General features: G+C 46.0%; 1 protein-coding gene across 1 annotated transcript in view; it reads left to right on the top strand.

Annotated features, from left to right (window-relative positions):
- Positions 1 to 15,505, top strand: part of SLAIN1 (SLAIN motif family member 1) — a 76,528-nt gene extending 61,023 nt beyond the window's left edge. The window contains exon 8 of the mRNA XM_075590885.1: positions 14,475 to 15,505. Coding sequence (XP_075447000.1) covers positions 14,475 to 14,550 — 76 coding nt within the window. The 3' untranslated portion in view covers positions 14,551 to 15,505. The remainder of the gene's footprint in view (positions 1 to 14,474) is intronic.
- Positions 15,506 to 15,738: the final 233 nt, after the last annotated feature.

Genomic DNA, 15,738 nt, shown 5'->3' with positions numbered 1-15,738 from the left:
CCCCTGCCCTTCACCCCCCTACCCTTCACCCCCTCTACCCCTGCCCTTCACCCCCCCTACCCCTACCCTTCATCCCCCCTACCCCTGCCCTTCACCCCCCACCCCTGCCCTTCACCCCCCTCCCCACCCCTGCCCTTCACCCCCCTCCCTACCCCTGCCCTTCACCCCCCCTACCCCTGCCCTTCACCCCCCCTTACCCTGCCCTTCACCCTGCCATTCACCCCCCACGCCCTACCACTGCCCTTCACCCCCCACGCCCTACCCCTGCCCTTCAGCCCCTACCCCTGCCCTTCGCCCTTCACCCCCTGCCCTTCGCCCCCCGCCCCCTGCCCTTCGCACCCCACTCCCTGCCCATCGCCCCCCACCCCTTTCCCTTCGCTCCCCACCCCCTGCCTTTCGCCCCCACCCCCTGCCTTTCGCCCCCTGCCCTTCGCCCCCTCCCCCTGCCCTTCGCCCCCTCCCCCTGCCCTTCGCCCCCCACTCCCTCCCCCTGCGCTTCTCCCCCCACCCCCTCCCCCTGCCCTTCTCCCCCCACCCCCTCCCCGCCCTTCACGCACCCCCCTTCCCACCCTGCCCTTCACGCACCCCGCCCCTGCAATCCCGGGCAACGCCAGGTATATCAGCTAGTTCATTTATAAAATTCCATTTGTGAAGAATTGATGTGTCATAAAAAGAACAAATGGTTAATATACACATTAATTTATATACATATTTAGCAAGACTCAGGGTCTCCCGTGCCACGGTAGCAGAAGCAAGGGTCGGCAGAACCGGAAATGTCTGCCGCGATTTATACTCCGGTGCCACAACGACTGTGGGTGCCACTGGAGACCATAAGGTTAGCTGCAGCTGTCGTAGTATTTTTTTTATTTTGTGGCTGTTCCAAGATCCTGTTCTTAAGGTTTTACCTGGATTTGCCGTCATATTATATTGTGAGCCTTTATAAAAGCAGATTCAATAACCTTCATATATCCTTTTTGTAAAAACCATATATTTAAAAAAAAAATTGCGATTTGTATTGCCATTTCAATATTAAAGGAGCAATCCGAGACTACGATTTGTATTTATACAGCATTGAAGCAGGTGCCCTCCAGAGCTGAACCCCATTAATTTCAGCTCCTGGAACCCCCTATTTGCGGAGATAATTACCTCTGAAGTATGTGCCAGTAGCCGCTCCAGCTGAGCATGCTCGGTTTTAAAGTTTAAAGCTACGGCCCCAGTGCAAAGCGCGTCCCCTCCATCCGAGCGATCTGAAGGACTTAAGATCACTCGCGATGGGGAGGCGTGGTGGGGGTGCGCACATGACCATCACGCGGCTGGTTCGCCTCCATTGGCTGAACCGCCGTCGTGACAAGCCATTGCTCAGCCGCCGCGCCAAAAGACAAAAATCTTGTCTTCTTTTGGCAAAGGTGGTTGCGCATCGCTTTTTCTGCGGGCAGGCAGGGACTGGGGCCGGCCCCATAGAGGGCCGTACCTTGTTTTCGCCACACACGCCGTAGCGCGAGCAGTAGGGACGAGGCCTAAAGCTCCCGCATCACATTGGCCAATAGAAAGCTCCACCGATTATGTCACGGCTTCCTATTGGACCGCAGGGTGCGAGATCTTTTAACTGCCATTACTTGATCCCTGGCAGCCGAGGAGAGCTGCTGTCGGCACCTATTTCAGAGATTAGTATCTCTGGAAGGAAGGGTTTCTCTGTTAAATAATGGGGTTCAGCCCCAGAGACCCCACGCTTCTATCCTATATACAGAAAATGTAAAAAATTGCTGGTTTGGATTGTCGCTTTGAAAACAAATTATAAAAAGAAAGGATCAGGAGGGAGGGGGTACAAAAATTTAAAAGGGGTGGGGGAGGTGACATGATATACAATCTCCTGAAAGTAAAAGATTATAATAATTTGAACTCCTCAGAACAATTCTTTCCTATTCTAAATCAAGTAAGGTGATTTGCTTTTAAGATGTGAAATCATCCTTAAAGAGTGCACTGGTACAAACTGTGTTATTCTCATTTTATATTTCTAGATATAGAAAGTGTTTTTTTTTTTTTTCTTCAAATTTAATGTAATCTGTAAATTAAAATTATCGGTATTAATAGGGTCCACATCCCCCTTTCAAAAAGTGCTTTTGTAGTGTTGGTTTCCCTTTCACTCATTCATAAATCCCTTTTCTCCTGAATCTGTAAAGGTTTTGGTAAGGAAGACCTTTTTTTCATCAATAGAGTTGATCCCTTCAGGGGTACGTAAAAGTTCAGATCTATTTTTGTATGATTTTTTTCTGTTTCGGCTCTATTAGTGATGATGTGTTCTAAATGTATCTTTGAACTATAACAATCACATTTATTAGACCAGATGTATGCAGCATTAGACATTTTCGCAGGTATAAATCTATTAGTGGTCCGTGAATTTGTCCTGTTAGGTCTATTCTTTGATACCTAAAGAGAAAATAGCACCTTTCTATATGTTTTATTGGATACTCTTTTAGCAAGAGATGTCATGATTTATGGATCATAGTGGGATTGGTCATGTTTTTTTTTTTAGAAGGGTTACATAACAAGTGGTTTCTTAATCTCCTCACAGAAAATCAATGTGATCTCCTTTAAAATGTTGTTGTCTTTCATACTGTCACGGGAGACCAATACTTTTACACTGGGATCACTAGCACCAGACAAAATTGTTGAATGAAATTAGGTTTATTCTGGCAAGTCAGCAGACAAGACAAAATACACAACAACAGAATACAATACCAACTGGGGACCTGGGGAGTAGACTAGCCTCGCTAGGTGCAGTGGCCTGCTTCAAGTTGACTTGCCCTGTCCACTTCTCTTCTAGGATATCAGAGCGCTGAACACACATATATCTCCAGCTGATCACTGTCAGAATCCAAGCTCGCTCTGATCGGCAGCGCACATTGCCCTCGGTGGCTATCCTTTACATGGAACGAGCCGCCAGCCAACCAGAGCACGGATTGAGATCGTGCAACCAATGCCAGGGGAGGGAGCGTGCATGGGCACTCGAGACCACCCTGTGGTGACATAGCTTCTGGGAAGTGGGGAATTCGAACTGGCCAATGGGAAGCATGCCTACAGGGCTCAGACCATAAAGCGGCTCCCCCTGGCCAGCCCTATACCTCCCGCAGGGTATGCGCCTCAGAGTCTGCAGGGAACAAAACCTGTGAAATCCCATCCCTGGTGTAGAGGAAGTTCCAGGGGAGCGTCGCCGTATGCACATAAAAAGAAAAAAACAGTGGATAGTGTAATATTGTAAAAAACAATAAAAAGTGAAAGTGAATAACAAATTCCTACTCACAAAAGTAGCAGGAATATAGGCATGTGAGTGAATAATACTCTGTGATGCAGCTCGTTCCGGAGGTTTGGTATATGGGTCAGCACATCTTGGAAAAATAGAAAACAGCCATAGTGTAGATGGAAATAAACTTTATCTAATAAGTAAGTCAATTGGAGGCTTACGGCTTTAGAAGGAAATACAGCATTGGGGATGTTATCTCAGATGCAGCATAGGTCGTCTCGTCTGCTTCTACCCGCTGGCGGCGTCCGCGAACGTCACTTCCGGATCGTGACGTCACTTCTTGCCGGAGCTAAGGATCGTGAGAGTTCCCTTGCTTCTGTAACGGTTATTCCCCCCCCCAATCGCAGATACTGTGTGTGGGGGTGCAGAGAACATACAGTGTTACCAGGTGTGGTGCAATACCTGTTGGCTCACAGGAGGGCTGAGCTTCCGCCACGGGGAACCTGGGGCAATTATACTAGGGGTAATCACTTACTCAATTCAGCGCCTCCACCTGCGATGGCTCCCGCCAGAGGGGGAGTGGTTCCTCGCAGGACAATCACTAATAATCACATACACAGTGGGGTATAATAACTAATGGCTTTACTAACATGCATAACAACTCATCACATTCCTAATGACCTGTGTCCCTCTCACGAGGAGACACTAAACAGTGACGTCTCACAGGACGATTCCCCAACACTAGGTGATCCCACCCAGTGTCCCAGGAACCCCACCCAATGTCCCGTACTTCTACAGAGATAGTCAATGGGTGACTGCGCAGTCACTAAGAACCTCTAGGCCTGTTGGTGCACATATGATGGTATAATACCTGCCGAGCACTCCGGTGCTCGGGTCAGCAACAATCTTCTCAAAGGGTCAGACGTGTGATGAATCCGTCTGATCCTCCAACCGAACTCCTTGCACGTGCGGACCGCCAGGGGCGATCCTATTCGTACGAAAGTCTCTGTGAACCCCAACGTGGGTCCAACCGCTCCCACAGGAACAGCAGCAGCCGCTGTGTCCCTATCTATATAAGTGGAACTAACGTGACAGGAACCCTAACCTAGGGCCTGTCCCTGTAGTACAGCAACCTGCAGTGGCTTGGGGAACTCCTATGGCCGGTAGGGGGTAATGACCTGTCCCACTCCCCTAACTACCCAAGTCCCTTCAGCCTCACTACTTTCTAACTAGTCCCAGCGCCTACAGCAGCAAGCTGTAGCTCACTGGAGGCTGCAGCCAACGTGCTGCGCAACAAGATGCCTGCCTGTCAGACCTCACAGCACTAACAGCCGTGACTCTGACAAGGTAGCACTCTATGCTAAGGGCAGCGTCCCTATCTTGGGCCTCCCTCAGCACTTACCCACTAAACTAGTGGGGAGTTGGGGCCTACCTGGGGTGTGGGTACCTATATGGGTGCAGGAGCTGCACTCGCTCCCCGCACCCTTCCTTCCCTCACAGCTCCCTGACTCCAACTCACTTAACTGATAACGATCAGCGCATGCAGCAACATCCTGCAACTTAACACTAAGTCCACTGCTGCCTTTCTTCCCTTCTGTTCCCCAGCTCCCACTAATGCAAGTGACAGGGTCCCTAACCTGAGGGCTGTCCCTGGCAACACTCACTTTACTGGGGAGCTGAGCTATCTGGGGCCCTGGGGATACTGGCCTAGTACAGGGAGTCCCTGACTCCTGTACCCTACCTCCTTCCCTGGGCTGCTCCGGTCTCTCTCTGATTAGCCTGCTCCAACTGCTAAAAACCCTGTCTGCACACAACATTGTTGCAACTCTGCAGCATGAGAATCTGCCAGCTCTATTGGCTTCAATGCTGCCTGTGACAAAGGTGAAAGTGCAGTCCCTAGAGGCTGCTGGGAATTGTAGTTCTTGGTACAGCTCTTTTCTATGGGGACCGCGTGCGCGATCTTTACTGCGCATGGGCGAAGCTCGCCATCCCTTTCCCCCACTGCCACAGGGGTAAGACAGGGGCAAAGGAAGATCAGGGGAACCGGGGGTGACCCCCTTACACACTCCCCCTGGTGAAAAATCCAACGTCCCCGCTTGGGGAACGACATCACACGGCATAAGTTTACACAATAAAAATTTGCATTGCATAAACGGTACACTTAGCAGGTTAACTTTACACCACAGGGTACAAGACAGATCACATATGATAACTGAGGCCAGCTGAGTAATGGCTGTTTGCTGAGACCTTTGTTGGAGTGCCCCTAACTGATCAGGTGGGGGTACCTCACTTTTGCGTCCGTGAGCCTCCCCCAAAAAAAATTCTTGGAGAGCACGTTCAAGTGCAACAGTCACTGATTCCATACTGCTTCCTCCCCCTGGTGGAAGGAATAGCACAATGTCTCTTAACCAGGCCTTTACCCGGGCATCCGCGGCATGGATGCGATAGACCAGGAGGCCAGGACCTTTCCCGCGGTCCACCACTTGGCGAATGGGCCGCTCCTTTTTGGACTGAAAGGAGGCAACGTTCCCTAAATCCTTCTCCACACAGTCTTTGTCCCTACGTACTTGCACAGCTTCCACTGGGAAGCGAGAAATGGACAATGTCTTTTTCCTCAAAGTTTCTGTTTCACCCGGCAGGGAGTAAAGGGTAGATACCTTACCACTGCGATGATTCACGGTGGCCAACAGGTCCTTGGGGACGCTGTCAGTTCCCACCTCTACTGTCTTGGGACCTGTCCCCGGCACTTCTGGGACAGTCCACTTACTTGCTGGAAACTCGGGAGCGTTGGATCCCAGTCCTGGGAACATTTGGGTCGGAGCACACGGGCTCACACTCAGATCAGGAGCCTGTGGGGAGTCAGGAGGTTCCTCACCACTCCGCTGGCTTGCAATGGATTCCTCTTCCTCTGGAACACTGTCAGGTACCATCTGTGCTTTACTGGACACCACGATGAGACTGACGGTTCTCTTCACCTGGACGATAGGCGATAGGTGCTGGTCCACTCGCACATCTGGACAGCTATCTTCTAAGGGAGACACCTCCGCCAGGACGCGATGCAGAGGGGAGCCCTTCGCCCGGGCGACCAGACTTAAGGAGCCATCGTGCTCCGCGGTCACCTGGAGGCTCACCCCCAACACCCCTGCGGCAGTCGACTCACCCTGGTCGTCGGTAGGTACTGGTCCTTCTTCTAGGACCGATTGTACCTCTGTAGTAGGCCGGGCGGCCCGTTGTAGGGCACACGGGCCCATATCAGGATTCACTGAGATAATTGGCTTGATGACTTCACTCGCGTGGTCCGCCGGCAGGCGCATCACCACGAGGGGTTGGTCACTGGAATCACTAAAAGAAGATGGGGGTACAGACACCTTACCCTGTGATTCCTCTGTCTCCTCTGCTGGTTCGGCATGCTGGGGAACAATAGACTTCAATAACCGCACACCGCAACACTCAAAGTAGGACCACCATGTCAATGTCTCTCTAGAACAGTTACAAGTGGGGCTAAAACACTGTATGCCCATTTCTCCTTCCACCTCGATGGTCCTGTAGTCGAGGGATAACCGAGACACTTTGGCTCCCTGAGCGTGGGCTTCTTGCAGGCAGGAGCATATGAAGAGAAGAGAATCTACTCCGGGCGCACGCCAGGCCACATACATATTGGGGTGTATGTCCTGACAGTCTATCTCGGTTTCCTGCTCAGAAAGAAAATATTCCATGTCCACGACAATGCCTTCCTCCTCCTCTTCCTCCTGGTGAATAGAAGGGTCTAATGGCTGTTCACTGTGCTCACTCCCCCTGGTGGAATTTAAAGGAGGGGTGTGCTCTATCACTGGATGGCTCTGGCTCTGCGCTGAGTCACTCACATTACGGGGGCGGGGCTCTGGTTTTCCCGCCAGTCCCGGATGGTTTTCTGTAACCTTTTTCTGAGCAGCCTGGCAGTCAGAAGCACGTGTGTCATCTTGAGTTGGCGGGAGCCGCCATTTTAGGTGGGACTCACTATTAGCCTCCCTTGCTACAGGAGCCTCCATTTTGATCACAGTCCTGCTAACTACATTAGGGCTCTCGTTGCATGCAGGAACGGCCGATTCAGGGTAAATAAAGGGGCACCCCTCATTCGGACCCTCGGACAGACTCAAGAATTGAGGACCATCTTCCTCGCTTATGGCATGGTCTACATACATCAGTATAGTACTCCACTGCCAGGTGATATCATACCTTCGTCCTCTGACCCATGTACGATCCAGGCCAGGGAGCTTCCGAACCTGCGCCTGAACGTCCAGCAGAGACATGCCAGCAGGGACTGCCCCCACGGCAACCATGTGGTTAGGAGTTGCACTAAGCTTCGAGGCCCAGGTGGAGACCTCCTGTCTGGAGAGCGCCCACATGGTGAAAAATGGGAATGGGACAATTTAAAAAAAATGAAACAGGGCACCCCAGGTCTCTATCTCAGCAGCGCCTCCAAATGTAACGGGTATTCCCCCCCCCAATCGCAGATACTGTGTGTGGGGGTGCAGAGAACATACAGTGTTACCAGGTGTGGTGCAATACCTGTTGGCTCACAGGAGGGCTGAGCTTCCGCCACGGGGAACCTGGGGCAATTATACTAGGGGTAATCACTTACTCAATTCAGCGCCTCCACCTGCGATGGCTCCCGCCAGAGGGGGAGTGGTTCCTCGCAGGACAATCACTAATAATCACATACACAGTGGGGTATAATAACTAATGGCTTTACTAACATGCATAACAACTCATCACATTCCTAATGACCTGTGTCCCTCTCACGAGGAGACACTAAACAGTGACGTCTCACAGGACGATTCCCCAACACTAGGTGATCCCACCCAGTGTCCCAAGAACCCCACCCAATGTCCCGTACTTCTACAGAGATAGTCAATGGGTGACTGCGCAGTCACTAAGAACCTCTAGGCCTGTTGGTGCACATATGATGGTATAATACCTGCCGAGCACTCCGGTGCTCGGGTCAGCAACAATCTTCTCAAAGGGTCAGACGTGTGATGAATCCGTCTGATCCTCCAACCGAACTCCTTGCACGTGCGGACCGCCAGGGGCGATCCTATTCGTACGAAAGTCTCTGTGAACCCCAACGTGGGTCCAACCGCTCCCACAGGAACAGCAGCAGCCGCTGTGTCCCTATCTATATAAGTGGAACTAACGTGACAGGAACCCTAACCTAGGGCCTGTCCCTGTAGTACAGCAACCTGCAGTGGCTTGGGGAACTCCTATGGCCGGTAGGGGGTAATGACCTGTCCCACTCCCCTAACTACCCAAGTCCCTTCAGCCTCACTACTTTCTAACTAGTCCCAGCGCCTACAGCAGCAAGCTGTAGCTCACTGGAGGCTGCAGCCAACGTGCTGCGCAATAAGATGCCTGCCTGTCAGACCTCACAGCACTAACAGCCGTGACTCTGACAAGGTAGCACTCTATGCTAAGGGCAGCGTCCCTATCTTGGGCCTCCCTCAGCACTTACCCACTAAACTAGTGGGGAGTTGGGGCCTACCTGGGGTGTGGGTACCTATATGGGTGCAGGAGCTGCACTCGCTCCCCGCACCCTTCCTTCCCTCACAGCTCCCTGACTCCAACTCACTTAACTGATAACGATCAGCGCATGCAGCAACATCCTGCAACTTAACACTAAGTCCGCTGCTGCCTTTCTTCCCTTCTGTTCCCCAGCTCCCACTAATGCAAGTGACAGGGTCCCTAACCTGAGGGCTGTCCCTGGCAACACTCACTTTACTGGGGAGCTGAGCTATCTGGGGCCCTGGGGATACTGGCCTAGTACAGGGAGTCCCTGACTCCTGTACCCTACCTCCTTCCCTGGGCTGCTCCGGTCTCTCTCTGATTAGCCTGCTCCAACTGCTAAAAACCCTGTCTGCACACAACATTGTTGCAACTCTGCAGCATGAGAATCTGCCAGCTCTATTGGCTTCAATGCTGCCTGTGACAAAGGTGAAAGTGCAGTCCCTAGAGGCTGCTGGGAATTGTAGTTCTTGGTACAGCTCTTTTCTATGGGGACCGCGTGCGCGATCTTTACTGCGCATGGGCGAAGCTCGCCATCCCTTTCCCCCACTGCCACAGGGGTAAGACAGGGGCAAAGGAAGATCAGGGGAACCGGGGGTGACCCCCTTACACTTCTTTCCCTCCTCTACCAAGATGGCGGCGGAAGCCCGACTCGACGCGTTTCGACGTGATGACGTCTTCTTCAGGAGTAGCTTATGGGTACTGACAGCTCGGTATATATACCTACTACCTTGCTGTGATAGGTGCTTTACTTATTGACGGCGCGATTGTAAATAACGTTATCAAATCCATACAATAAACAGACATGTGCACACTATAAGTTAAGACAATAGCAATAAAATAGCATATAGGTCACAATAAGTAAACTAATAAATATATGCACACTGTAAGATAATATCAATAAAATAGCTTATAGGTCACATAGTCTAATGTTAAAAATCAACAAAATAATGTATATAAACACTGTTGATTAATACAATACTAATAAAATAGCTAATTGTATACCAATTAAAAAGTATAAAAACGTGTTGATGCTGCCCCCAAACAGCATGAACACTCCAGGGTCTAATGCATATTAATCAACAGTGTTTATATACATTATTTTGTTGATTTTTAACATTAGACTATGTGACCTATAAGCTATTTTATTGATATTATCTTATAGTGTGCATATATTTATTAGTTTACTTATTGTGACCTATATGCTATTTTATTGCTATTGTCTTAACTTATAGTGTGCACATGTCTGTTTATTGTATGGATTTGATAACGTTATTTACAATCGCGCCGTCAATAAGTAAAGCACCTATCACAGCAAGGTAGTAGGTATATATACCGAGCTGTCAGTACCCATAAGCCACTCCTGAAGAAGACGTCATCACGTCGAAACGCGTCGAGTCGGGCTTCCGCCGCCATCTTGGTAGAGGAGGGAAAGAAGCAAGGGAACTCTCACGATCCTTAGCTCCGGCAGGAAGTGACGTCACGATCCGGAAGTGACATTCGCGGACGCCGCCAGCGGGTAGAAGCAGACGAGACGACCTATGCTGCATCTGAGATAACATCCCCAATGCTGTATTTCCTTCTTCTAAAGCCGTAAGCCTCCAATTGACTTACTTATTAGATAAAGTTTATTTCCATCTACACTATGGCTGTTTTCTATTTTTCCAAGATGTGCTGACCCATATACCAAACCTCCGGAACGAGCTGCATCACAGAGTATTATTCACTCACATGCCTATATTCCTGCTACTTTTGTGAGTAGGAATTTGTTATTCACTTTCACTTTTTATTGTTTTTTACAATATTACACTATCCACTGTTTTTTTCTTTTTATGTGCATACGGCGACGCTCCCCTGGAACTTCCTCTACACTATTGCTGCAAGACTTCTGGAACAGTCTTTTGTCGGGGTCGAGTGATAAGTTGTTTTTGCCTTTATTTCACTGTTATTAATATATTTCACTGTTTATTATTTGAATTTTGTTATCACTGCACTATTTTTTGCATAATATTTTCACTGCTTGTGGTACAGTAGAGCGCCATCTAGTGTTTTTTTAACAAAATCCCATCCCTGGACCTGATTGGGTACCCTTCCCCACTTACCCAATGTCTCAGCACCTCGCCGCTCCCAGCCTTTGTCTCAACCCACATTTCTATGCAGGCACCACGGCTGATTCAATCATCGAGTCTACCTTCATAGAAATGCCATATGCAATCTACAAAATACACATGTTGGCTGGGGGAAAATAGAATATCGGGAATACAAGTGCTTTATATTATTTACAAGATGCAACATAATTTTTTCCCCAATATGCAGCACAACAGTTCTATTTACCGAACCACTGTTTTTGAGGCTTTTTCCCTTAAGGGGTCCAAAACCTTCAAACTGTAGCCGCCATGTCTGCGGACATAGTTGGCTAAAAATACCACGTCTTTGCAGTAGCTAACCGGGGACATAACATATGAACTGTAACCGCCCTGCAAGCGTACAGAGGTGGGCAAACACACACGGTTTTAGGGGTAGCTAGCCGGGCTCCACCTTAATTATGTGAGGCCAACTACCCCCTACCGTCACACACTTTTTTTTTTTTAAATTGAATCCCCCCACTAATTTGGGAAATTAAGAGGTCTGGATAGATATATCTCACTCGTGAAACTTTATGTATAAGGGGAAAGGGGAACCAGAGAAAATGAGTCTAAGATTGCATTCTACTCCTGAGTAAATTTAGAATTTTCAAAACCATGATGACTTTATTAAATCAAATATACTGTACACATTAATTTATTTACTTTTTTTTTTAGTAATCTATTAATGGTCTATTTTTCATGAATAGGATCTAATCAATGCATTGGCACATCGTTCATTTTAATCTCCATTCCTAATCTCAATCAATGTGCTGATTTTTAAGTATTTTAAATGGTTTCATTGAAAGGTTGGATATAAAAGGGAACAAGGGAAAGTCTGCGTTTTATCCCTAACGAAGCAAAATTCGGTCACACATTCTGTCAGCATGCCTAGTGGCAATATAGGGACCAGTAGAGTTCCAAGAGCCTGCTGCACATGTGGCCCATGCAGCCTTCTACCATTGGACTACGGATTAATCTTGGTTGATCGTTTGAACTCTGTTACCTTGCTCTATGTTTTTTAATACAAACTTTCTTACTCCTATCCGGTGCATATTTTTATTTTTTCTCTGTCCAGCTTCAGTTTTAGGGAGATGCTACATGGGATAAGGGGACTGCCTCTTCCCCCTCAAGAAGCAAGGGGAAGTTCTATCAACATTCTCCTTAGTTAACAGTACTCCTTAGGGATTGTCCTATACTGTGTTTTTATACATGTTCACATATGTATGTATTAGTTTTATAATATTTTTTTTTTTAAAGTATAAACTTGATTTGATTTTTTTGCATTTTATGAGAAGTGGGAAAACGTCCCAGTTGTACCAATTTTATTAGCAATAGAACAGATTTGTAGAGCATATAAGCAGAGTTGCAGTCCACATTTGTTATCAGATTGCACTCCTGACGAAGAGTAATCAACGCACGTTGAGGACTGGATTGACCAGTCAGTACAGAGTACGAGAGCTGAGGACAGGAGCTGCAATTCCTCGAGTTTAGTAATACTTACTGACCTATAAGTGTCACTCGTACACTTTTTTTTATTGGTATCATAGAATAATAAATACTCAATGTTAAATCTTCTGTTCTCTTCATGTGGTGCCACCAGAATGCTTGAACCAATTGATTACTACACAGTGTGGGTGAACAGTTTACTGGCTGTCTGATGTGAAGTTGATGTTTATTCTGCATCTTAATCATTTTTTTTCCTTCATATTTTTATGTGAAGGTATTCACCAACTTGCTTATAATAGCACTGCTAAGGATGTTTGTTTTTCTTTCTATCCCTCTGATCTCTACTGATATCACACCTAAAATTATTTTTCCTCGCTACTGTCTACCTGTGGAATTCACCTATTCTTAGTACTTGCCAAGCACTTTCTCAATACTCCTAAATGATGAGCCTGAAAAAACACATGTTCTGAATGACGCATTTCTAAAGCGCTTATTTTCAAGACTGTTCAGTTCCCACCACCCACACCTGCCCTTCCTAACGGCAGCATCTTAGCCAAGCACACCTACCGTATCCAGTGCACTTAAACCTGAATCTTATTGTCTCTATACATCTCCCAACATAGCTCTTGGATTGTAAGCTTTTTGGATCGCAGATTCTGATTCCTATTTTGTGTGCTTGTGTCAAATGTGTATTGAGTGGAGTGCTGTGTACATTACATGGCTGGTTAAATATAATTAATAAAAAATACATATACACCTGAGCACATTTCTCCTTTAAATCATATTAGTTGAATACTGTATATTTTAACATTTTATATTTTTAGGATTATATCCAGTTTACTCACAAAGGAGTATGGAACCCAAACTCAAAATCAAGGAAGAAAGGAGAATAGATAAATCAAAGTACAGTAAGTCATTTACTTTAAATCAGCAACAAGAACAGACTCTATACACTGTATACAAACACACACGTCAGTAGCGTAAGCTCAGATATCTATAAAGAGCACAGAAATAGGTATGAAATGTAAAGAGAATACTTGGCCAACTCGCTATACAAAGAGAACATTTCGCTGAACTCACTGCAGAAAAAAGGGGCTGCAAAGGAAGGAGAACAACAAATGGAAGGGGTGCTGGTAGAAAGTCACACGGGTAAGCAAACCACAATATTTTTTTTTTAAAGATAAAGGAACCAGAAATAACAAGCCAAAGCAAAGGGGGGGAAGGAAGGCTAAATCAAGGGGGCAACTTTTCGTGGACAACCCTATCCTCAGGTCCGTTCCTAACCACCGCAGTACTTCCCTTATCAAGTTGCCCATGTGAGTACCCAATAGCATTAATACCACATTTCAGCATAGAAGGGAGGTCAAGGTAAGGAGAAGAATGCTGCTATGCGAGCCAACAAAATGCGAGTCACAGGAAAACCGTCCGTCCGTGAGGCTGCACTTTGGACAGAGGTCTTTTATTTGTTTTTTGGCTTGTTATTGCTGGTTCCCCATTCTATTACTTTTTTTATGTGGTTCGTTTACCCTAGTGTGAGCCTTTCTTTTTACCAGCACCCCTTCCATTTGTTGTTCCCCCCACTCCCCCCATCTACCTTCTACAGTACCTTCCCTTGCAGCTCCTTTTTTCTGCAGTGAGCTCAGGTAAGTATTCTCTTTGTATAGTGAGCTCAGCTAAGTATTCTTTTGTACTGTGAGCTCAGCTAAGTATTCTCTTTGTATAGTGAGCTCAGGTAAGTATTCTCTTCACATGTCATACCTATTTCTCTGCTCTTTATAGATATGACCTTACGCCACTGATCTGTGTGTGTTTGCATACACAGTGTATGTAATCTGTTCGTATTGCTGATTTTAAAATAAATAATTTACTTGGATTTACCCGTTGTCTATTCTACCGTGATTTTGAGTGCAGGCTCCGTACTCCTTTATGTCTATATGCATTCAGAGGTCTAGGGGTCCCTTTGGGTTTCCCTGCACCTTCACAACACTTTATTTATTATCTTAGGAGTGGTGGGAGTTGGCACTCCTATCTCCAGTTTACTGTATCCGTTGCATATTTTTGTTCTATGACTGTTACAATAGCGATATTTTGTCTCAAAATACGTTATACTTTTTTCTTTTCAGTTTTCTTCAACCTCCCAAGACTTTATCACCACTTAGTGCTCTGCGAGATGGTAATTGGAGAGATGGATGCTACTGACATGTTTGAAGTGAGGCACCCATGTACAAAATAAATCAAGTGATACACATCCCAGCTGGCTGGGTAAATAGTGTTGACATTTGTAATATACGTTTTACTGTATGAGCAGATTATCAGAGGCCTAATGTAGCGCTTAAATGTTTGGCGTGGAATAATTGTCAGACCAATAACTGCAATATAGTTTCATAATACAAGATGAAACATTCATAACATATGCAAAGAAGCATTAGTAAATACTTTGTTTCCGTTAACACATGTTGTCCAATGGTACTTTTTAATTATAACCCATACACTAAAATGTTTGGTTTTTTTCCCCCCTCTCTCTCTCTCTACACGGACATGCTTGAAGCACTATGAAGCATGAGGTCACTGATGTATTTTGAGAGTTTCAACACTGTTTTGTTTTATATGCACAGTTTTACACCTAAATGACTGAACACATCTCAAAAGGCTGCTTAACATTTTGTGCCATAGATATTTGTTTTTTATAGGCAGTATTTTTTTAATCACTTGGGATATTTCGAATTTCATAGGTAAAATATGTAAGGTGTACTTTTTTTTATTTTTTTGCAAAAGCACAAGGGTAGCAGGCGGGAATATTCACTGCAAAATTTCATAAAAGCATCTTAAAATTATGTTGTCATATTTTTGTTTACATGCTTTATTTATTATTTAACTATTTAATGACTTGTACAATAATAATTATTTACTTCTTGCAGCTTTACTGCAATGATTTAGAACTACTTGTTGGTTGGGGTACTTTTTGTGCTTAATAAAACTGTTTTACTTACTGTCCATTTACAGAAGATGAAAGGTGGGCATAAATCTTTTGATAGGCATTTTACAAAATGAAATTGCACTAATGCTTTAATATGACAGTGTATGATTTCATACCGATGGCGACTGTATACTGCTGTTTTGGAATGTTTTAAATAATAAATAATATTTTTCAGAAGTATCTGGTTTTTGTTTTAGAAGTAATTGTACTATAATTAGTATGATGGAACAAATGTTACTAATTATCACATCTGTTAAGCTTACTCGCCATCCTATATAAGATATGTAGCATAACATCTTTCCATAAGTCACATACTATTGACTCATTATCCATTAGTCAGTGGCATTCACTCTCAATTTTTTCAATCCGTTTTAGTATTTTAGTTTTCAATTGAAATCTTTGTATTCATA

The sequence above is a fragment of the Ascaphus truei genome, chromosome 3, assembly GCF_040206685.1.
Source record: "Ascaphus truei isolate aAscTru1 chromosome 3, aAscTru1.hap1, whole genome shotgun sequence".
Taxonomy (NCBI): Eukaryota; Metazoa; Chordata; class Amphibia; order Anura; family Ascaphidae; genus Ascaphus; species Ascaphus truei.
This window is presented reverse-complemented; position numbering and strand designations above follow the sequence as displayed.